Below are 18,621 nucleotides of genomic sequence, written 5' to 3' on the forward strand. Positions count from 1 at the left end.
GGCAGTATTCCTGTATGAGAAATTAATTATGACATCTTAAGAACAGGTGTAGGAATTTTGCCTAAAATGTAGACGAAACCATTTATTTTGGGTTGTGAACATTCAAACTCATGAAGTTATGCTAAGAAGTGAATACACACAGGGACAAAGAAACACGTATTCCTAATGAAGGGAAGCTTACCACAAAGCAGAGCGTTTTTTCTTGCCTACACACGAATCAGCAATATTCTGCATTGCATCATTTACATATTAAACAGACAATAACTTCATTGAGAAAAAAGAGGTTTACCCCACACACACACAGAAATCTCATCACATCTGATAAAAAGAAAATTGAGGAAGAGTTAGACCATCTTATAATTGCTAGCAAGAATGTCCAAGTTCCAAAACTTTACCCTCTCAAACTTCCAAACACCTTCAGATTATTCTGCACTCTCTGCCCCAACACTAAGTCCAGCTAGTGAAGATTTATGCTTGAAAGAGGGCAGGAAAAGTAGCATTTCCTGACACAGAAAGCAGAGGATTAATTCAGGTACACAGTAGATGAAAACTGACCAGAACCATGTCAGTGGACAGAAAAACCATGACCTTATGAAAAGTTTAACTCTAAACTTCCTTTGAATTTTCAAATGTCATAAATGTTGCACAAGTAGCACATGATAAAAGCTCAAGTTTGAGAAACATTTATACTCTTTTTTTAACTGGCAAATGAGGAAGAAGGAGGGGATCCTACAACTAGAAGAAAAACAGGTCAAAAGTCATTTGTAGGTCTTCTGTAACAGTGCAAAGTCGAATACAAAACCAAAACCACCTCCTGAGCAAAAAAGGCATGCTACTCTGAGCCAAACAGCTGAGAATGAAGACTCTGCCACCTTTCTGCCATACAGCAGCTTGCTCTGCATGCTGGCTCTGTGAATAAAACTTCCTACCCAGCATTAGGTGAGTAATAGTTAAGGCAGCCCCAGCCTTTCCAGATTTTTCAGAAACCTCCTCACTCCACAACCTCCCTTTGGGACCACCACAGCTAAATATTCTGTTCAAGCCAAAATCAAGAGCCATGGCAACAAAGTATGCAAATCAGAATCACCTAGGAAAATGTTCGACAGGAGCCCAAATTTAAGAGAACATTAAAACAAACCCCAAACAAAAATGAACCTGCAGTTTCCAGTTTCAAGCTACCTGCCTCAAGGTCGGTATTGCCACAAGCAATAATTAATGTCCATTACATACTACCACAATAATTACAGGACTATTGTCCAGTAACTAATAAAACAAACAAACAAAAAATGTTCTTCATATGCTTGATGCTATTTTAGAACACTTTGAAAAGCTCTCTTAAGGCTGGTAGCTATCAACATATACAGCTTGTAATAATGTTGTCCTCTCCAAATACAACATTATCTGCCATAAAATTACTTCAAAAATCAAAACCTGAAGGAGGTTCTGCATATCTGTATTCACCTGAATGCATAACAAAAAGCCCCTGACAAAGTACCTAATGATTTTGATGAAGGAAAAAAAAGATTATCTGGGGAAGACAGGGGGGAAGACAGCAAGTAATGCTGTACTGTACTGCTTGTAAATAACTTAAAGGTTGTATTTTTTGAACTGAACAACACGCTGAAGTCAAGTTCGATTCAATACCTCTGCTTCTGCTGTTATATCTATTCTTCGGCCTTTAGTCTGGATCGCCAAAACAGGCAGATTCACATAAAACAGCCATTCTGTTCTACACTAAAATTTTAACTTTGGATCGAGAAGTGCCTTTTGTTTCCAAACACTCTACAAGATCACCACAGGCACAAACTAATCTTCACTTGTTGCATAATCTGCAAGATGCTGGCAATCTGGAAAAAAAAAAAAAAGAAACCTCAACTAATTAATTCACCCAGATGCTGCAGTGCAGATTACCTAGGATCATCTGGGAGAAAAAATTCTGTGCAGTATAAAGCAGAACAGTGCTAATGAAATGAGTTTGCGCTGTGATAGTGGTTTGTTTTATTTTCATTTTCAGCTACTCAGATTAAACAAAAAAAACCCCAAAACACCCCACCAAAGCGGGCTAGTTTTTCTGCAAACACCACAGTGGTCTAACTGTGTGTCTGTGTGTCCATAAGGGACAGCAGTGGAAGGGTATGGCACAGCCAAGAGCCCAGGAGAGCCAAGAGCCTGATATGCATGGCTGGCACCCGGGATGGGGGAGCCACATGTTCAAGGCTCACAATAAACCTGAGAGGGAGAAGATCTGGGCTGCCTTTCCCACATTCCATATACGTGGTCTCACCACCTGGCTGTTCATTATCCCTGCCCAGCTCTTCTCCAGAGCAATTTATTTTTGGAAATGCTTATGCATTGTTCCAAGGTGGAGTGAAGTGAGTTTTGATAAGTTTTTCCTCATTTCTCAAAAAAGTTTACTTCCCATCCAAAACAGGCATCCATGAACATCAAGAGAGGACATTCTATCCCTGTGTCCCCACTATTCACAGCAGTCGTAGCAGCATCCCACAATTTATAAACACATTAAAAATAGCAAAAAAAGGTACATATTTAAAATAGTTATTATCAAAACAATCAAACAAAAAAATCCTCCATTTTGGATTATCTCTAAAAGCTTATTTGTAGCTGCATCACCTCAGCTGGGCCCTCTTTTTAAGCCCCTTGCAGTTTTCCATCAATATTACAGCAGTCTCTTCCTCTTGTTTTCAAGTGTCTCCAACCAACATTTAGTTCCTCATTGCCACAAATCTCACCAAAACAGCATGCCATCTATGCAAGACTAAAACAAAATTTCGTTTTTATTTTCCCACTACAGTTGCAGAAAAGGGATGTCTCTGAACAGCTTCCGTGCAGTCTTTTAAAGCCAGTATTTTTAATTAGGCTTCTCCGTCTTCCTCGACATTCCATGCCTCCTTTTTGCTCGGCTGAGGTGGGGCGAGAGCTGCTCTCTCTGTAGCTATTTCAGTAAATGAAAACACTAGAGTTTGCAGTATCTGGGCAGGTCAGCATATGGTCAGAAATGAGTTTCCCAGCAGGCTGTTTTCCCCACCAGGGGATCTTAATGCGAAGAAGATAGAAAATCCCTATGAAAGGATGTGGAATCTTGTGCCGGGAAAGCAGAAGGCTGCACTTGGAAGTGGCTGTCAGTACAAGCTTCACGCAAGTTATTTCCCTATCTAATGTCTCGTCCCCTCCTACGAACAGCTTTTCCGTAAACCTTTTAATTTCATCTCCCGTATTAGGCATAAACGGGGTGAGCTCTGATTCGGTGAACTGAAAATGTAAAGGGCTTGTCTCATCGGTTTATGGCCAAGTTTCATTCAATGATTATTGCAGAAAAGAATAGGACAGAGTTGAATTGATTTTTGCTAATAGATAATAAATGTAAACATAACTCCCAAGTGCCATTTACTAACTTTAAAGACTACTCCTACAGCAATCAACTTTATAAGGCTCCTGACAGAATCATAATGGTGATAAAACACATGGAAGAATAAGACTATTTAAACTCTTAACAAAGCCATGATAATACTAACAGTAAATGAGCAACTCCCATAAAATATCATTTAATAATCACGCCCTGATAAGATTTAAAGTATATATCGCCATTGTTATATGAAAAAAACATTAGAGGCTTTTTTCTTTAACACATGCAGCAACCTAACAGGTTTTAATTACCACACCTACTTCAGTGACGAGCTGTTCCACTCAAACACCCAAACATAATATTTACAACGTTGTGTGGCTGTTAAGGATCTTGATGATTGATGGAACCCATTGTGTTGCCATCTTAATAACAACAAATGCAAGTGATTACCAACACGGAAGAGAGAATCTGTGTTTTTATTTTACAACAAAAGGTTCTCCTATAGGGACTTCTTTCCAACGTAAACTCACAAACCTGTGCACATGTGAACGCGCTTTAGAGCTTGGCACAGGAGTTGAAAACAAAGCCTCTGCTGCTTTAAGGACAATGTATTTTTTTGTATTAGCTTAAGAGAACATGAAAGCTGTCAAAAGAGCTGGTACAGTTTTCCACAACCCTGCAGAATTCATCTTGACCACAAGGATATATCTGAAAACTGCATCAGAAAGATAGCACAGATCTTGTTTCCAAAAAAAAAAAAAAAAGAAAAAAAAAAGAAAGCAATTGAGTCATTGAATCAAATAGGAATACAATACATTTCCTGGCATTGCTACTGAATATTTATATCAGTGACGAATGAGACTACAAACGAAATATCTTAACATGAAGCTTTGCCTTGTTAACTGCATGATATGCCAAAACACCACCTACTGTAAATCACACGGTTTAAGACCAGTATTTCTTGTTTGAACATGCTACTTGTTCAGCAGAATCACTTGTGTGAACAAGCATACATTAATGCACACTAACTAGAGCAGTTTCACTATCCAACTGATAAAGTATAATTTAACAACCTCATTATCAGCATTGTAATTTTCAGACTGCTGAAATACCATATTCGTTGCAAATATTATATGGTTGAAACCCCTTTAACAACATTGCCCATTTGACACTTCTGTCAGATACAATGCAGATAGGCATTTGTGCATTGATGAACATGCTTTTAATCCTATAAAGGAACTTTCTCTGTCAAATCATAAGCATTTCAACACTTGATTTATGAACATCATAATTAAATTCCTTATGCCTTAAAGAAAAACAAACTCTGCATTATAACAACAGCTTTCTATCACATTTTAATCTTTTTATATTTGGAATTTGCTTTCATGTGCTGCTATTAGTTATCAGTTCAGCATGTCATTTCCGGCTGCCAAAACCAAAAAAGAATATTTCTCTTTATAACCAGGTCAAATCTCAAAGTCTAGGTAAGCACTCAAAGGGATCAATGTTTATTTAATGCTTCCACAACAGATTTGTGGGGAAAAAAAAAATCTGTTAATTTAACAGGTGGAGGACGACCATCACACAATTCAGGGCTTCCCATTTCTAAGAAGGCCAGAAATGCTGTAAAGTCTGCCAAAATATTTCTTTTCCTCCTATGAACTGTCAGAACCAAGAGTTTGGGGAGATACAATTCAGAAAAAAAAAAAAAGCTGCATTTGTTCAGTGATTCTGGTCCAATTTAAATTTTAGACAGAATCTCTAGAAGGGGAAGAGATTCCTATTTTATCTGAACAAATTAATGCATATCATTCATTCCTTCTTACAGCACCCATCAGCAGAGCAGCAGCAGGTTTCAGCTTTCTAAACTCAATGCAATTCAAAATTACACACAATTTACACTAAAACTACCATAACTGGAAATGATGCATGTTACACATTAGCATCCCTTCTCTAATCTCTGTCCCTAAATCCTGGAAAAGAACAATTCATTTACAAGCTAAGCAAGTAATCTTGAATCAAATGCTGAAGCTCATCAAAACTAGGATTCTCCGAACTGTTCAATAATAAACTAATTTCAAAAGAGGCAACTCCCAAATCAGTCTTTGCTGCCGAAGTTCAGGTCCCTTTCACCTAGCTTTGTAACAAATTTGTTTTGAAGTGTTACAAACACCTTGTAAAAGAAATTAAAAGGAATAATGGCTGAAGAAGGTCTCCCTGATGGGACTCTTCTGACTCTAGAGGACTATCTGACTTTTTGGCCACTAATTCCAAAACGAAAAAAGTTCCTGAACTCACAACTACATGAAGCTGAAAAGCTTATTGCATAAAATATCCGGAGAAAATACTATTCCTGCAGATAATGAAGACAACTGAATGAAACCACATTACTACTGCTCAGCAGAGAGGTTGAAAATTCACTCCTCAAATACCATCTCTAAAAATGTAACAGATGAACTTTGTCATCCTTCTAACAAGCCGCTGTAATGCTCGACTGGGATAAAACAGATCATGCTGCCCTCTTGTGCTAGACGTGCACAGAAACCAACCCCTTTACTCCTGCAAGTGACATGTGAAGAGCAATATATAAAGCATTCACTATGAAATAGAAAACATCCACATCTTCCTACTTTACAGATAGTTTGACATTCATGTTATTCCCTTACTGGGATATGGGTAGAAGAGCAAAGAAGTTCCCAAAGAGCCAAATTCTACTCTCAAAAAAAAAAGTTTTGTGAACAAATGCAAACAAGTCAGATGTGATAAAACCCAAACTACTAACACTTCAACTACCCATCAAGCTTTCGCTATCGCTGTGTAAGTGATGCAGTAGAGGTATCTGCTGATAAATCTGAATTTCAGTCATAAATAAATGGCAATTTTTTCTGAATACACTTTGGTCAGTTAGGATTATCAGCTCAGTAGGGTTAGACTAAATGCTTAAGAAAGAAACAGACGGTCATTTATTAATAAGGTTCTTCCAATGCAAAATATGCAGTAATGGTTAACTATTTTTAGACCTATGCCAAATTACAGAAAGGTGAAATCTATGTACATACAAATTTTTTTGGCTGGGAAGGGAGAAAGGAGCGGGGTCCTTATATTCCTTTTGTCTCTGCTATGTAATCCAGGTTCCGAAAATACACTGACATTCTTCTATCATCTGGGTAAGATGCTGGTTACTATTCCCTTTACAACTTTCCCCTCCCTATATATTGCCAATGCAACCTGCGAAGAGAGATCTTGGGCTCATGCCTAAACTGATTCACAAAGCATTAATTTTTTTTACAAGTAAGTCATCTCATTTATTCACCAACACTGATTGAATCTACACTGTTGGGAGCTGACAGACATGTCATGATTCACCACGTATTTCCATTTCCTAATGTCGACTCTCTGATGCTCCTCACTACTCTGTTTCCCCAGTAAGAATTACTAAGAGCTTGGGATGTCTATTTATTTAAGTTTCCTTCCTCGACTCTGGAACACAGATAATCATGTGTTCAAAATACTAGCCGTGGCATTTTTTAATTGCTGATTATTTTTTGATAAATAAAACAGCAAAATTCAGTTCAGCATTGCTTCTGCTGAGGTCTTAGAGACTTCACACAAATACTGAGAACATGCTGGATGCTTAAATGACAGATTTGACATTGCAGCTTTGCTAATATGGGATATGATAACTAATAGTTTGGCTTAGCTGTTACAATCACAACACTAGAAAAAGGGGCATTTAATAATTTCAATTTATTTTCAGTATGTCTTTTATAAGCATATTAAAAAAAGATAGGGGAAAAAAACAAAAAAAAAAATACACCCCACCTCAATGCAAGAAATTGCATGTGAAGTTCTAAAAGATAAATAAACAGTTAGAAATCCATGTAAATCAGACAATGAAATACAGATGTTACAAACAGGATTTCAGAACTGCTAAATGCTGCAATTCTGAACAAGAACATTGTCTCATGTGCCATTTTTTCTCTTTTTTTTTCCTTTTTCAAATGATGTAGAGATCAGAACAGCAGTACTTTTGCATGCTACCATGACCAGAAGAAAGATGAAGGGAAAGAAATATATGCATCCTGAAGTTAATCTTCTACTATAAAGTATCTGTTTAATAGAAACACACATCTAAGTCACAACAGTGTGTGAATACCAGCGACAGGCAGGTTTTATGAATGTCAGTTTTACAATGCACTGCTAATTGGAGCTTCACAGTGTTACAAAGCAAACTGGTGTTACTCTACATTGTTGCTGTTTTCTCTCTAGTTCTTAGTTTGTTATTATGAGCCAGATTTATGGGCATTCTTACAAGATCATTATGTATTCCCTCAAAAATACAGTTACTGCATATGCTGCGCACACATACACAAGAGACAGAAGAGGAAAATCCCTGTCTGACACATCAGCACTAGGATTTCTTCTGATGTATTATGTGCTCTCACTAGCTCTCCACCAACCCATCTCTTGAGCTTCCCTTCTAATCCTTTGCAGTGGCCTTGAATTTACATTTCCACACAGTCACTGTACAAGTAGGCCACGTAACACAGCCCTAAACTTCTGCAGCTTTAGGGGCGTTTTTAAGATCAAATTGTACACATTTCGTTCATCATATCATGGGCATGAACCTTTTCTCCACATGAGTATCTATTCCTTGAAAATACTACTAATTTCTCTGAAACAGTAAAGCCATCCCTATATATCCTTACAATTAAATGTCGCCTGGTGCTATGAGAACAAGCCCATGCCCCTTTTTTTCCAAGGGAGTGAAGACCATCAGGTTTCTGTTTCTCATGTAAAAGAGAAACCTTTGGCTAGTCAATCAGTACCACCCACTTCCCCACTCTTCATTCTGCTCTGGCTTCTCTCTCCTTTCTTTTGAAGAACATAAGGATCTGGATCACAGTTTTACAAAATGCATTCATACACATTCAGCATATGGGAGACACCCTGTGAAAATGCATCAGAACAGCAGTGCAAATACAGGTCAACACACAACACCAAAGCTACAGGTAATTCGCTGTTCTGTAAGCTGCCATTTAAAGACAGTAAGATGAATCATCAATAAGCAGTCTGAGTTTGAAACTGAAAAAGACTACACTGTTAAATTTAAAGTGTTTAAGTAAAAATTTAAATTTAGAGAGTCTAAGTGAAAGAAGCAAAAGAACCCAACAAAAGTGCAAAAATACTACAAAATTCTAATTGTCCAGAAATGGTATAATTTGTGCAATCAAGGAGATACATTAAATGCTGAGGGTTTTTTTATACTAATAAACTTACCAATAGGATTTCTGTCAAAAAACAAGACAGGAGCTTTCAAAATGGATTGAAACATTTTGTTGTGCAAATTTTGACCAGAATTGACAAGAACTTGAAACACCAGAAGACTTCTTATTATGCCAAATGATATTGTAGCCACTGTTAAACCTGAAACAAAAAAAAAACCCAAACCATGAATAGAGCCTCCAAAAAGATACGGATCTTTCAGAAGAAAAAAAAAGCTAAAAATAAAACTGAACTAAAATCAAATTCTCTGGACTTCTGCATATAGCAAGAATCCAAACTTAAGCCTATGGGGACTCAGACTGAGTGCAGAACACAGATACATTTGTCACTAGTTTCAGTTACTATCACAGAATCAATTTAATCAACTTCTCCTTTTCTGTTTGAAAGAATTGGTACTTCATAGAAATGTAGGAAATGTCTGTTAACCCATGAGATAAATCTGTATTAAAACTTTCTGCATAACAGCCTTACTAAAAAATTCATTTCAAAGTCCCATGTGTAATTGTGGATTGCAGAGGTCACTGAAGATTCAACACCTGCCAGCAGGTATTAAACAAGTAATATATACATGGCTATTTAGAGACAACCTTGAATTACTCCACATCAGCCCAAACCACTCATGTCATTCTTCCCCTTGTAAAACACGCCAAATCATTTAAATTATGTGTACTTCTTTCACACTTTCTAAGATGCATTCCTTATGCCGCGTGAAATAGAGTCCTTCTAGGGAACTGGTCTGCAGACTCTTCTGGGCACAACTCTGCTTACAAGACAAGGGGGCTCCAAGGCAAAAAACTGACATAAATAATGAGATTGCTGTTGCTCTGTTTGCTGTGCATAATCTCCAATGTGGCTGCACAAATCCCCTGTCAATAAGGGTGAACAGTGAAGGTGTAAACCTTACATTAGGCAGAGCTTCCAGGCTCCACATGATCTGCTTCAGAAAATCAGCATAGCTACCTCAGGTCTTGAGGACATGCTGAAGTTAGACCCCAGCTGTCAGCAGAAAACATTGCCTCTTCTAAGGGCAGGTTAAAATTGTACACAATTCAGGAACAGCTATAGTAACAGTGGGAAAGAGGGAGGTTTTAAATTATGTGACGTGGTTAAGCTATCCCATCCTGCTTCCTTCTGTATCCTCCCAGGGAGCAAGAAAAGGTATCATCACTCTCTCGTTTGCCTGTTTGCAGTTTATTGCTCTTAGTCTGCAAGGTGCTGTTTTTAAGAAAAAAGATGGTGGATGGGATGAGAGTTTGTTTGCCTTGTCCCAGCTGCTGCATTCCAGGCCAGGTAGGAGAAGACAACTTTTCCAAGAGTAACTGCATATACCCAAACAGGAAAGCTGGAGAGCAAAAAGGGAGCAGGAGAGGCAGGAAGCAGCAGGCTATGGCTGTGGCCCATTCCTAACAGCAGTCTGTGGGAGCAACAGGAAGAGAGGGACCACATCCTGGGAACCCCACATTTCTGTACAACTTTACTCAGGCCTGGAAGCAGCTGGAAGCTGTTGGTACGACCCTCACAGAACAGAGCACCTGAACAGACCTAATGGCTGGGGAGAAGGAAGAACAAGACATGCTTCCAAGTCCCTCACCCGGTCTGTCTCTTTGCTTTCCCTGTTCATGAACTCAGAACCTCAGTATGAGAGAGACAAGGGCCGTTTGCATATTCACCTTATAGAAGAGGTGTGGAACTGGTACCTTGGTTCTGGCCAACAGTGTTTCCTATTAACAGCAATTTTACTCTTCTAAATCTCTGTTTCAGAGAAGCAACAAGGACTAAGAAGGAACTACAGTGGTGAATTTTTTTTGTCTTTCCAAACACTGAGAATCAGAAATAAAAAATGTTAAATTATTTTATACTGTTTTAGAGATTATAGAAAAAGATAAGTTGGATTATAATGTATTTCATATAAAATGTACTACCTTTTTATAACTTCGCCAACTTCACTTACAATTTTGTGTAGGTAAGTCAATGCTGTCTCTTCAACCATTGCAAATATCTTTAAGTCATCTGAACATTCCAATACAAAGGTAACCTCTGTTGTTCTGCTATCTAGAGCAAAATATTCCTTAAATGATAAAATTTTCACTAATGTGGTTTAGGCTCTCTGGTCAGAGAAAGTGAAATTTGCCACATTTAATCATACTGTGCAGTCCGCTGGAACAGCTCACGAAATAAGACATTACACAGAGAAAATAAGAGCCAAGTTTATCTGGCTCCTAAATTGTTGCTTTCCAGGCCAAACACAATGTTTTCTGTCAGCCACTCAGATCACGTGGATTCCAGAAAACTTAACTGAACAAAAAATCCTGCACCTATTCTCTCACCCATGGAGCTGTTTCTGAATACATTCAATGCATATTCTTCTGGCATTCCACCTGTTTTCTCACACCAACCATTTACATCTCCATGAAGAAATTACCATGCCATACAAAACCGTACATCACTAGGAGTGTTAAATAGCAGAATCTGAGAGCATGCACGTGATTCTTCTGTGGCAATTTTTACTACATCTTGGAGCAGTTTTTCAAGATGTTTGGATGCCTGAATGCAAGGATCAACGCCCTTTTCTGAATATTCAGAAGCATATATGCTACCTATTGAAATATATTGAAATGTTTTTTAACAACCTGCTTTGCATACCCACCTAGGATGCCTTTTAAAAACCTGTTCTTTTGCTATGGCACTTCAGAAGAAATGTAGCCATGCCAAGTTTCAGAACAGCACAGAACAAAGATCCATTAGTAATCCCTCTTGCCATCCATACAATGACTGAAGATTTAGCTCAATGACTTATTAATATATAGACAATAACCACAATTTAATGTGACAGATTTTTCAAATACTCAATTCCTGGTTCACTTTCCAAAATCCAGGCAAAGCAAATTAAGATTCTGCATTCAAACTATTCCTTCTGTCAGATTTATTTTATTTATTGCAATTAATTTAATCAGAAAGCAAGATTCAGGGTCCTAACCTGTTAAGACACTGGTCAGTTACTGCTAGAAATCACATTTCCTCACACTGCCATTGCTTTGCACCTCTCAAAGCTCTCTATCAGATAATAAATAGTTCTTAGATGCGCACAGATGTGCACGTGCAATTACCTGCATAAATTCCCAAATAAAAGTTAAGGTCTAGAGGTTCAGTCTCATTTGTTCCATTATTTCCATTTGTTGAGAGATTCAAGTTTCCTTGATGATTTGCCCTGTGGAAATGCACACAGAAGATAACCATCATCAAATAAGTGTGTTCAGCTGTTTCTAGATTCAACTCTGTTGAAATCTTCAGTTCACAAAATCTCATGTATTGATACCGACATGCATCACAACATGAATAGATGCAGTCACAGTCTACACTTAGCGTAAAGTTTAAATTTTTTCCCCCACAAAAGAAGTGGAAGTCAGAGGAAAACCTGAACCATTCTAGAGCAGGTTCCCTTCCCTTTCAATTAAACAAACAGCACTTGACTGAAAAGGCAGAAACAACTGGCCAGTTATTATCATCAACTTACCAGTAAGAAAGCCACCAGTCCTGGAGCACATAGGCCACCTTGAGTAAAAGAGGCAAATACAAGAATCATCTTACAAAATTTAAAAAAAATATTAGAAAATTAAATTTACTTGCTATTCTTTCAAGCTCTCTGGGAAAACATCACATATTCAGAGAAGTATGCCATCCAGTCTTTCAAGACCAGCAGCAATTTGCCAAGCACATTAGAAGGTGCTCTACAAAGAGAGAAGTTACCTTAAATTACCTTACATGTTAGCAAACTAAAGGAAAGTAATACACTTTAGCAAACAAAATATAGCAGCTCTTCCTAATGTATGTTAATTGAACATTAAAGAACTCATTTTCTCAGTTCCTAAATTTGCTACAAGAGATATTCCAAAATGCTTTTTGATTAACAAACTTTCTGATGTTACCAGTCCAGAAATTTGTGTTTACTGGAGATAATTACCAGAAATGGGGTTGAAGGAGGATGAGAGAGGAGAGGGAGGGAAAAATTCCTACTGCCACCTTCATTCTGTGACAAGAGGTGACTACAAACATGTAACAGGGTTATTTATCTCAAAATACACTTCTGTTCATGTGAATTTGAAGTTGTGGGCAGTCTACTACAAGATTTGATCTTGCTTAGCTATCTTCCCAACAGACTCAATTCAAGGACAAGCAAAAAGTAAGTAACATGTTAAAATATATAGACTATTTTTTTACAACCAAGACAAATCATTTCCATGAAATGAATTTGAGCTTTCTCAGCAAGGAACAGAGAAAAAGGCAATAAGATATCTTCACTCAGTTTCCTCAGCTCACCATTTCGTTCAGTAAGTTTGAAAATAATTTTCCTTGTTTAAAAATTCTTTTACATACCTGCTACAGTCTGCATTAAACAAAATACTTGCCTATCCTCTTCCTCACTTTCTTATTCTGCTGAACAGTGACCCTCCATCTAAACTTTTTGCACAACCTGCAATTACCCAACAGGTGAGCTGTTCTTTCAGAACTTCTGTCAGACTCTGTCCTCCCATACCCAGTAAATCTCTTTACCCTCCTCAACTGGAAACATACTGACTGTTTAGGTTTGTTAAGCACCACTTCACACACCTTATGATTTTCTTCTCTTTCTCAAAAAAGTACACTGGCTTATAATTTTGTGCCAAGTTGTCATCAAAGTAATTATTTTAGTGAAGTATTAAAATTGTTGAAATAAGGATCAGTGCAAGACCGCTCAAAGCTGTACCAAAATTCCATGCTGACACGGGTACACTACAAAATTATTAAAGAACACCATGCTTCCGAACATTTTAGATGAAACATTACAGCAACAAGTATGCACTATATTAGAAAGAAAAAAGGGAGAAAAAAACCTCACAAACCCAAAATACATTCAATATTATTTGCGGCTCCCAACAACTTACCTGTGCCAAAATATTAAATACTAAGAGTATAAAAATCACAAAGTAGTTTGCTCCTGCAGTGAAATATTTTCTATAAACTTTAAAGTTTATTTTTCCCTCATGGCGACTCTCCTCTGGCACTGCAGCCAGTGCATTTTCACCCTGGAAGAAAAAAAAGCCCACAGAATAAAGCCCATCAACCTTGTAGTTACAGATGCAGACTAAGCCACTTGAAAGTCAATGGCTCAGAATTAGCAAACAATTAAACAAGGAGATAAAGTGATTGTGCATATAAGAACTTTAAGTATCCAACTACAGCTACGACAAAAAAAAATTAGTCTCAGTGCAGTAATACTGAAAAATCTACTCTGCAAAGCAACACTTTAAGGATTTTATTTGGCATTGCATCACCAAATATAATGCAACTTCACATATAGCCAGAAATATTTACTCTGACCACTATCCAGGTTCTTCTTTTCTTATACACTACCTTCGCTCATAACAGCTCCAGAAACTAAGGCCTTACCTGGGGAAGATTCTGTTTTCAGAATGCAAGTGTGTGCAACCTTTCCTTTCCAGAAAAGTATTTGAAGTAAATACTCTTCTACATGTACCAAAAATCAACCAACATATGCCCAAGACTTACAAATTATCCATAAAGTCCTAATCATTTCCTCATAAATACCAACAAAGCATCTGTTAATAGGGAAAACAAGTAAAATGACAAATGGGAAATCATACTGAACAAACAATGGATGGGGGACCTTGAAAAACAGAGAAGGAAAAAAATGATACAGGCATAAAGAAGGTGAAAGAACCACACAAATGAACAAAATATAGATTTTTTTTTTTTTTAATTTTTACAGTATATGCAATATAGAAACTAGTGTCACTTCAATGGACATGTAATAGTTGATTTTGTTGCCACAAGACATGGTTGTACAAGAGCAGTGGAATCAAGAGACCTGACAGACGTGAAAAGAGAAATCCAACCTACTCATCCATAAAAGGTGAGAAGCCTATCTTGGCTTTTTGTTTCTCCAGCTGCTCCACCTTCCCACTTCTCCCCATCCCCATCCAACAGTCCTAATGCTGCTACAAAGTTTGGGACACCTCCACAAATTTAAGAGAATTTAAGACTGGAGTTGCCACTGGGATATTAGTAATGTAAGTTTACTGCTTTGGAGCATAAAACCATTCTTCAAAAAGGTATTAAAAAGTCCGCAGCTTTTTTTTTTTTTTAATCTCACTGCTCTTCATTGTAGAGAAGAAATAGAAATAATATAGACCCACAGCATAAAGGTGACAATCATCAGGGAGATAGAGGGATTGCTTGTTCCATGTATGCAGTGCTAGCAGGGTCACAGGGAGCCTGCACTGTTTGATGTGAATGCAAACACACCAGCAGAAGGCAACCTCTGGTACAGAAACTTTAGGGCTGCTTCTGCACTGTGCAGGCCAAGAGATATGGAGGCACCTGGAAGTCACACTGGCACCATACAAAGCCTTCTGTTTTCACCAACAAAAGGGCTGGAGAGAGCAAGGCAGTGATGTCCCAGGATTATCCCCTCAGGGCCAGCTCAAGATCACATGGGTACGTTTGAGGGTATGTTAATGCCAGCCATGCAAATGCAGACTTTGCATAAAGCCACAGCTTCTACATGCACTTCCCAGAGCACAGGATTTCAGGGAAAGTGTTAATTTCAATCCAACACTGTACAAACACATTGAACCCACCCAATACAGTGGGACTGGCCCTCTAAAGCACTGCAGTCGGAGGACAGGCTGAAAGACAGTGTGGTGGCTTTGGACACATACAAGGAATGCTCGCAGCACCCAGCAGAGCTGATGCTGAACTGCACAGACTGACTCTGCTGGGTTTGAGCAGAACCACGCTGAGCTGTGAGGTGCCAGCCGAGCACAGCTGCGCAAGTCCTCCGCAGGTGAGCTCTCACCTGATAATGCAATTCATTAATCCCTGAAATCCCAGTGCTGCAGGGAAAGCCCATATCAAAACTTAAGGAAAAAACCCAACCAGACAAGAATCAAGACACTTCTATCCTTTGAGCACTCACAGGTGGTTGTTCCACAGCTCCATCCTTCTGTGAGTGGATAGACGAATCCTGGGACAAGACAGAGGACTCCGAGAAAGTTCGGTTCCGGGCAGACTTCTGGTTGGGAGTTCCTGGAACTGACAGCTGTTCTACCACCTCTTCATCTTTTTTCAAAAGGGAAGCAAAGTCGATGCCAGATCTCAGGAACTCTGCATAGGTACCTTTCCCCACCATTTTACCCTACAATTAATATAAACTTTTAGTATCTTCATTATACACTTTCCATAAAGGACAATTTTTCTTATCTGTCCTTGCTACCTCTGGGGTTCTGCAGTTGCTGGGCACATATCCTACTGCAGTAGCTGAGCTGAAGCCTCTATGAGTTCCTCACTTAGAAGAGCAGAAACAAGCTCTTTAGGCTCTGACCAGTTGCCTCATAGCAGCTAACAGGGCCAACAAACAGGATGAGAACAGCCCCAGTTACAGTCATGGGAGAATCACCTCCCCGGAGAAGCTATGGGAGACAGCCAAGCCATGCAGCTTTAGGACAACCTGTTATACTCCACACATAACCATCAGTCTTTTTATATTGCTCCAGCCCAGGGGTAAACAACATCTTCATTTTCTGATCCTTGCAGAACCTTACAAGGAGCAACACTGACCATGTCCACATTTCTTTCAGCTCCGCCACAAACTCATTTCTCAAGAGCTACTCTAACTTTTAAAGCAACCTGAATGGAAGGAAAAAGAGGGCTAGTGTCCTTTTTTGCACCATCATGACACATCAAAAGTAATTTCACATATTTCACTACCCGGCCTTAAAAAAAAACAGGAAAAAAAGCCCCAACTGCAGTCCTTGCATCTCCCCTCTACCTCTAAGTAGCTGGTACAACAAAGCTGGGAAGGAACCAGCTGCACTGGTAGGCTCATTCTCAAAGGCATCTGAAACTATTTCTCATCCTTAATTTAAATGGATTTGTTAAAAAAATTTGTAATAAAAATGGATTTGTTGCAAAATTAACACAGTTCTTAATTCACAGAGAAGTGTAAGAAACAACAATAAGAGCAAAGCATTAACACAGTCTCTCTCAAAATTCTCTCACAGCATATTAAATTTGAAGCAAGGGAAAGCTACAACTTTATTTCAAAACCAGACAAAATGTTTGAAGAAATAAGATTTTTTAATTCACATCACATATTTAAAATATTTATTTGCATGCATGATAAAATTCAGAAACAGATTTTTCAGGGAAAGTATTCCAAGAAAAATCAGCTTATTAGTAACTGTAAAACTTAAAAACCATATGTAGTCATAAGTAGACAGAAGATACATTTACAAACTAAAAATAAAAACCTGATTGGTTTTCTTCCCTTTCTTAGATTAAAAAGGATATTTACAAAGTCTAAGTATAGATATTGACATACTTACATCCTTTAAAATTAGAATCTGATTTGCAGCATGGAGATACTGCAACTGGTGAGTGACCAAAACAGAGATCTTCTGATGTAAGGCCTGACAAATACATCTGCAAAGAGATGGAAATATTAATTAAAATTAAGTGTCCTAAAAGATTTTAATTATTTCTGGAAAACCCCTTCTATTCAATTACTCAGTTTTTAAAATAAGATGACCATGCTTACTAGATTTATAGAAACTATATAAAAACTTAACAACCATGTTCCTTATTTAACTTTGTAGGTTTTCAAGGTAAGGAAAAGAAATATAATTATTTCTGGTCTGGAAAAAAAGAGGAGGCAAGAAGACATTTCATTAAAAGTGTCTTAAACATTCTTGTAACAAATGTACATGTCATAAGCTGAATTGCAAAGAGAGTATTTTTTAAAAATTATACTAAAGGAAAGAGGAAGAAGGGCAAGATACTGTGGGAAATTATGGACAAATACAGCCGGTAAAAGTAACTTCTTTGAGAGAAGCTTTCAGAGCAGCTGTAACACTAAGCCAAAGAGACTTCTGGAGAATTAAACAGTACTACTGATTTAAACGACATTTTAAGCTGTATTGAGGTAGAGGAGCGAGATCCTGGAAAAATGCTCTGACCTTTTCCCACGGATTCAGAACTTATCTTCTTCTCCAGTACCTTACCAAAAGTTTGGGATTTGGAGGGAAAAAAGAAGGGACTGGGCACACTAGGACCAGTCATCAAATGCAGGTGAAACCCATACAGTTTTAGTAGAATAGATAGCTGGTGTCTTTTCAGCAGAGCCCTGAAAGGCCACCAGAGCCACAAAAAAACCCCCAAAAAACACAGCAGTGGAGCAATGGTTTACAAATGCAGAGGTCTGTAAGCACATTCTTCAGGTACAACAGGGACAGTACAGACACAACTGAGACCCAACACTCTCACTGCCTTCATCCCCACAGAAACAAAGCAGGGAGACAAATCCTTCAAGTGGACAACCTCTTCTCAAATACTCGCTGTCTTAACAAGGGAAACTGGTATTTTCTAGAACAGCAGTGTTCAGTGACAGATTAGCATTTTCGTTTGGATCAGGAGTGCCTTTCCAAAGGCCATCATCTCCCAGTTCACACAATGGGTAAGGCTGGAAGGGTCACCTTCCAGCGACCACAGTGGGTCATCTGGTCCAAATTCAAGGCTGAAATGCAAATAAGCAGTAAAGGGAGTAAGGCAGAAAAAGAACATGACTTTAACAACAATGATATCCCATTGCTTACTGCATTTCATACTTTCAATTAACTCCCTACAGAGGTTTCAGCATCTATTTTTTCACTCCTACAAAGACTGTAGTAGATGGTTAATACTACTGTTACCATAATACATGCAGAAAGTACATTATAGTGTTAACTGGGCAGGAAAAATGAAGTGAAAAGCAGCACTCTTCCTGAGAAAGTTATATGCTTGATATGCAAAAGTAACTATAAACCCACAACATTCTTACGTGGCCAAAATAACAATTAATCAAGGTATCTGCAGCAGTTGCAACTATTTATACGCCAAGCTCTTTGTGGAAGCATTACTCTGATGTGGTCACTGAA

At 38.2% G+C, this 18,621-nt stretch overlaps 1 protein-coding gene across 4 annotated transcripts in view; it reads right to left on the reverse strand.

Annotated features, from left to right (window-relative positions):
- The window catches only part of ABCC4 (ATP binding cassette subfamily C member 4), a 142,144-nt gene that overhangs the window by 78,583 nt on the left and 44,940 nt on the right, over positions 1-18,621 (reverse strand). For all 4 annotated transcript variants that reach the window (XR_007201876.1, XM_048295785.1, XM_048295783.1 and 1 more), the window contains 6 exons: positions 17,035-17,131; positions 15,627-15,845; positions 13,573-13,713; positions 12,165-12,202; positions 11,758-11,858; positions 8,645-8,791 (listed from right to left, as the gene is read on the reverse strand). Coding sequence is in view for 3 of the 4 variants with exons in the window: in XM_048295785.1 (XP_048151742.1) it covers positions 8,645-8,791; positions 11,758-11,858; positions 12,165-12,202; positions 13,573-13,713; positions 15,627-15,845; positions 17,035-17,131 (743 nt within the window). In the remaining variant the exon portion in view is untranslated. The remainder of the gene's footprint in view (positions 1-8,644; positions 8,792-11,757; positions 11,859-12,164; positions 12,203-13,572; positions 13,714-15,626; positions 15,846-17,034; positions 17,132-18,621) is intronic.

This window comes from Corvus hawaiiensis, chromosome 2 (genome assembly GCF_020740725.1).
Source record: "Corvus hawaiiensis isolate bCorHaw1 chromosome 2, bCorHaw1.pri.cur, whole genome shotgun sequence".
Taxonomy (NCBI): domain Eukaryota; kingdom Metazoa; phylum Chordata; class Aves; order Passeriformes; family Corvidae; genus Corvus; species Corvus hawaiiensis.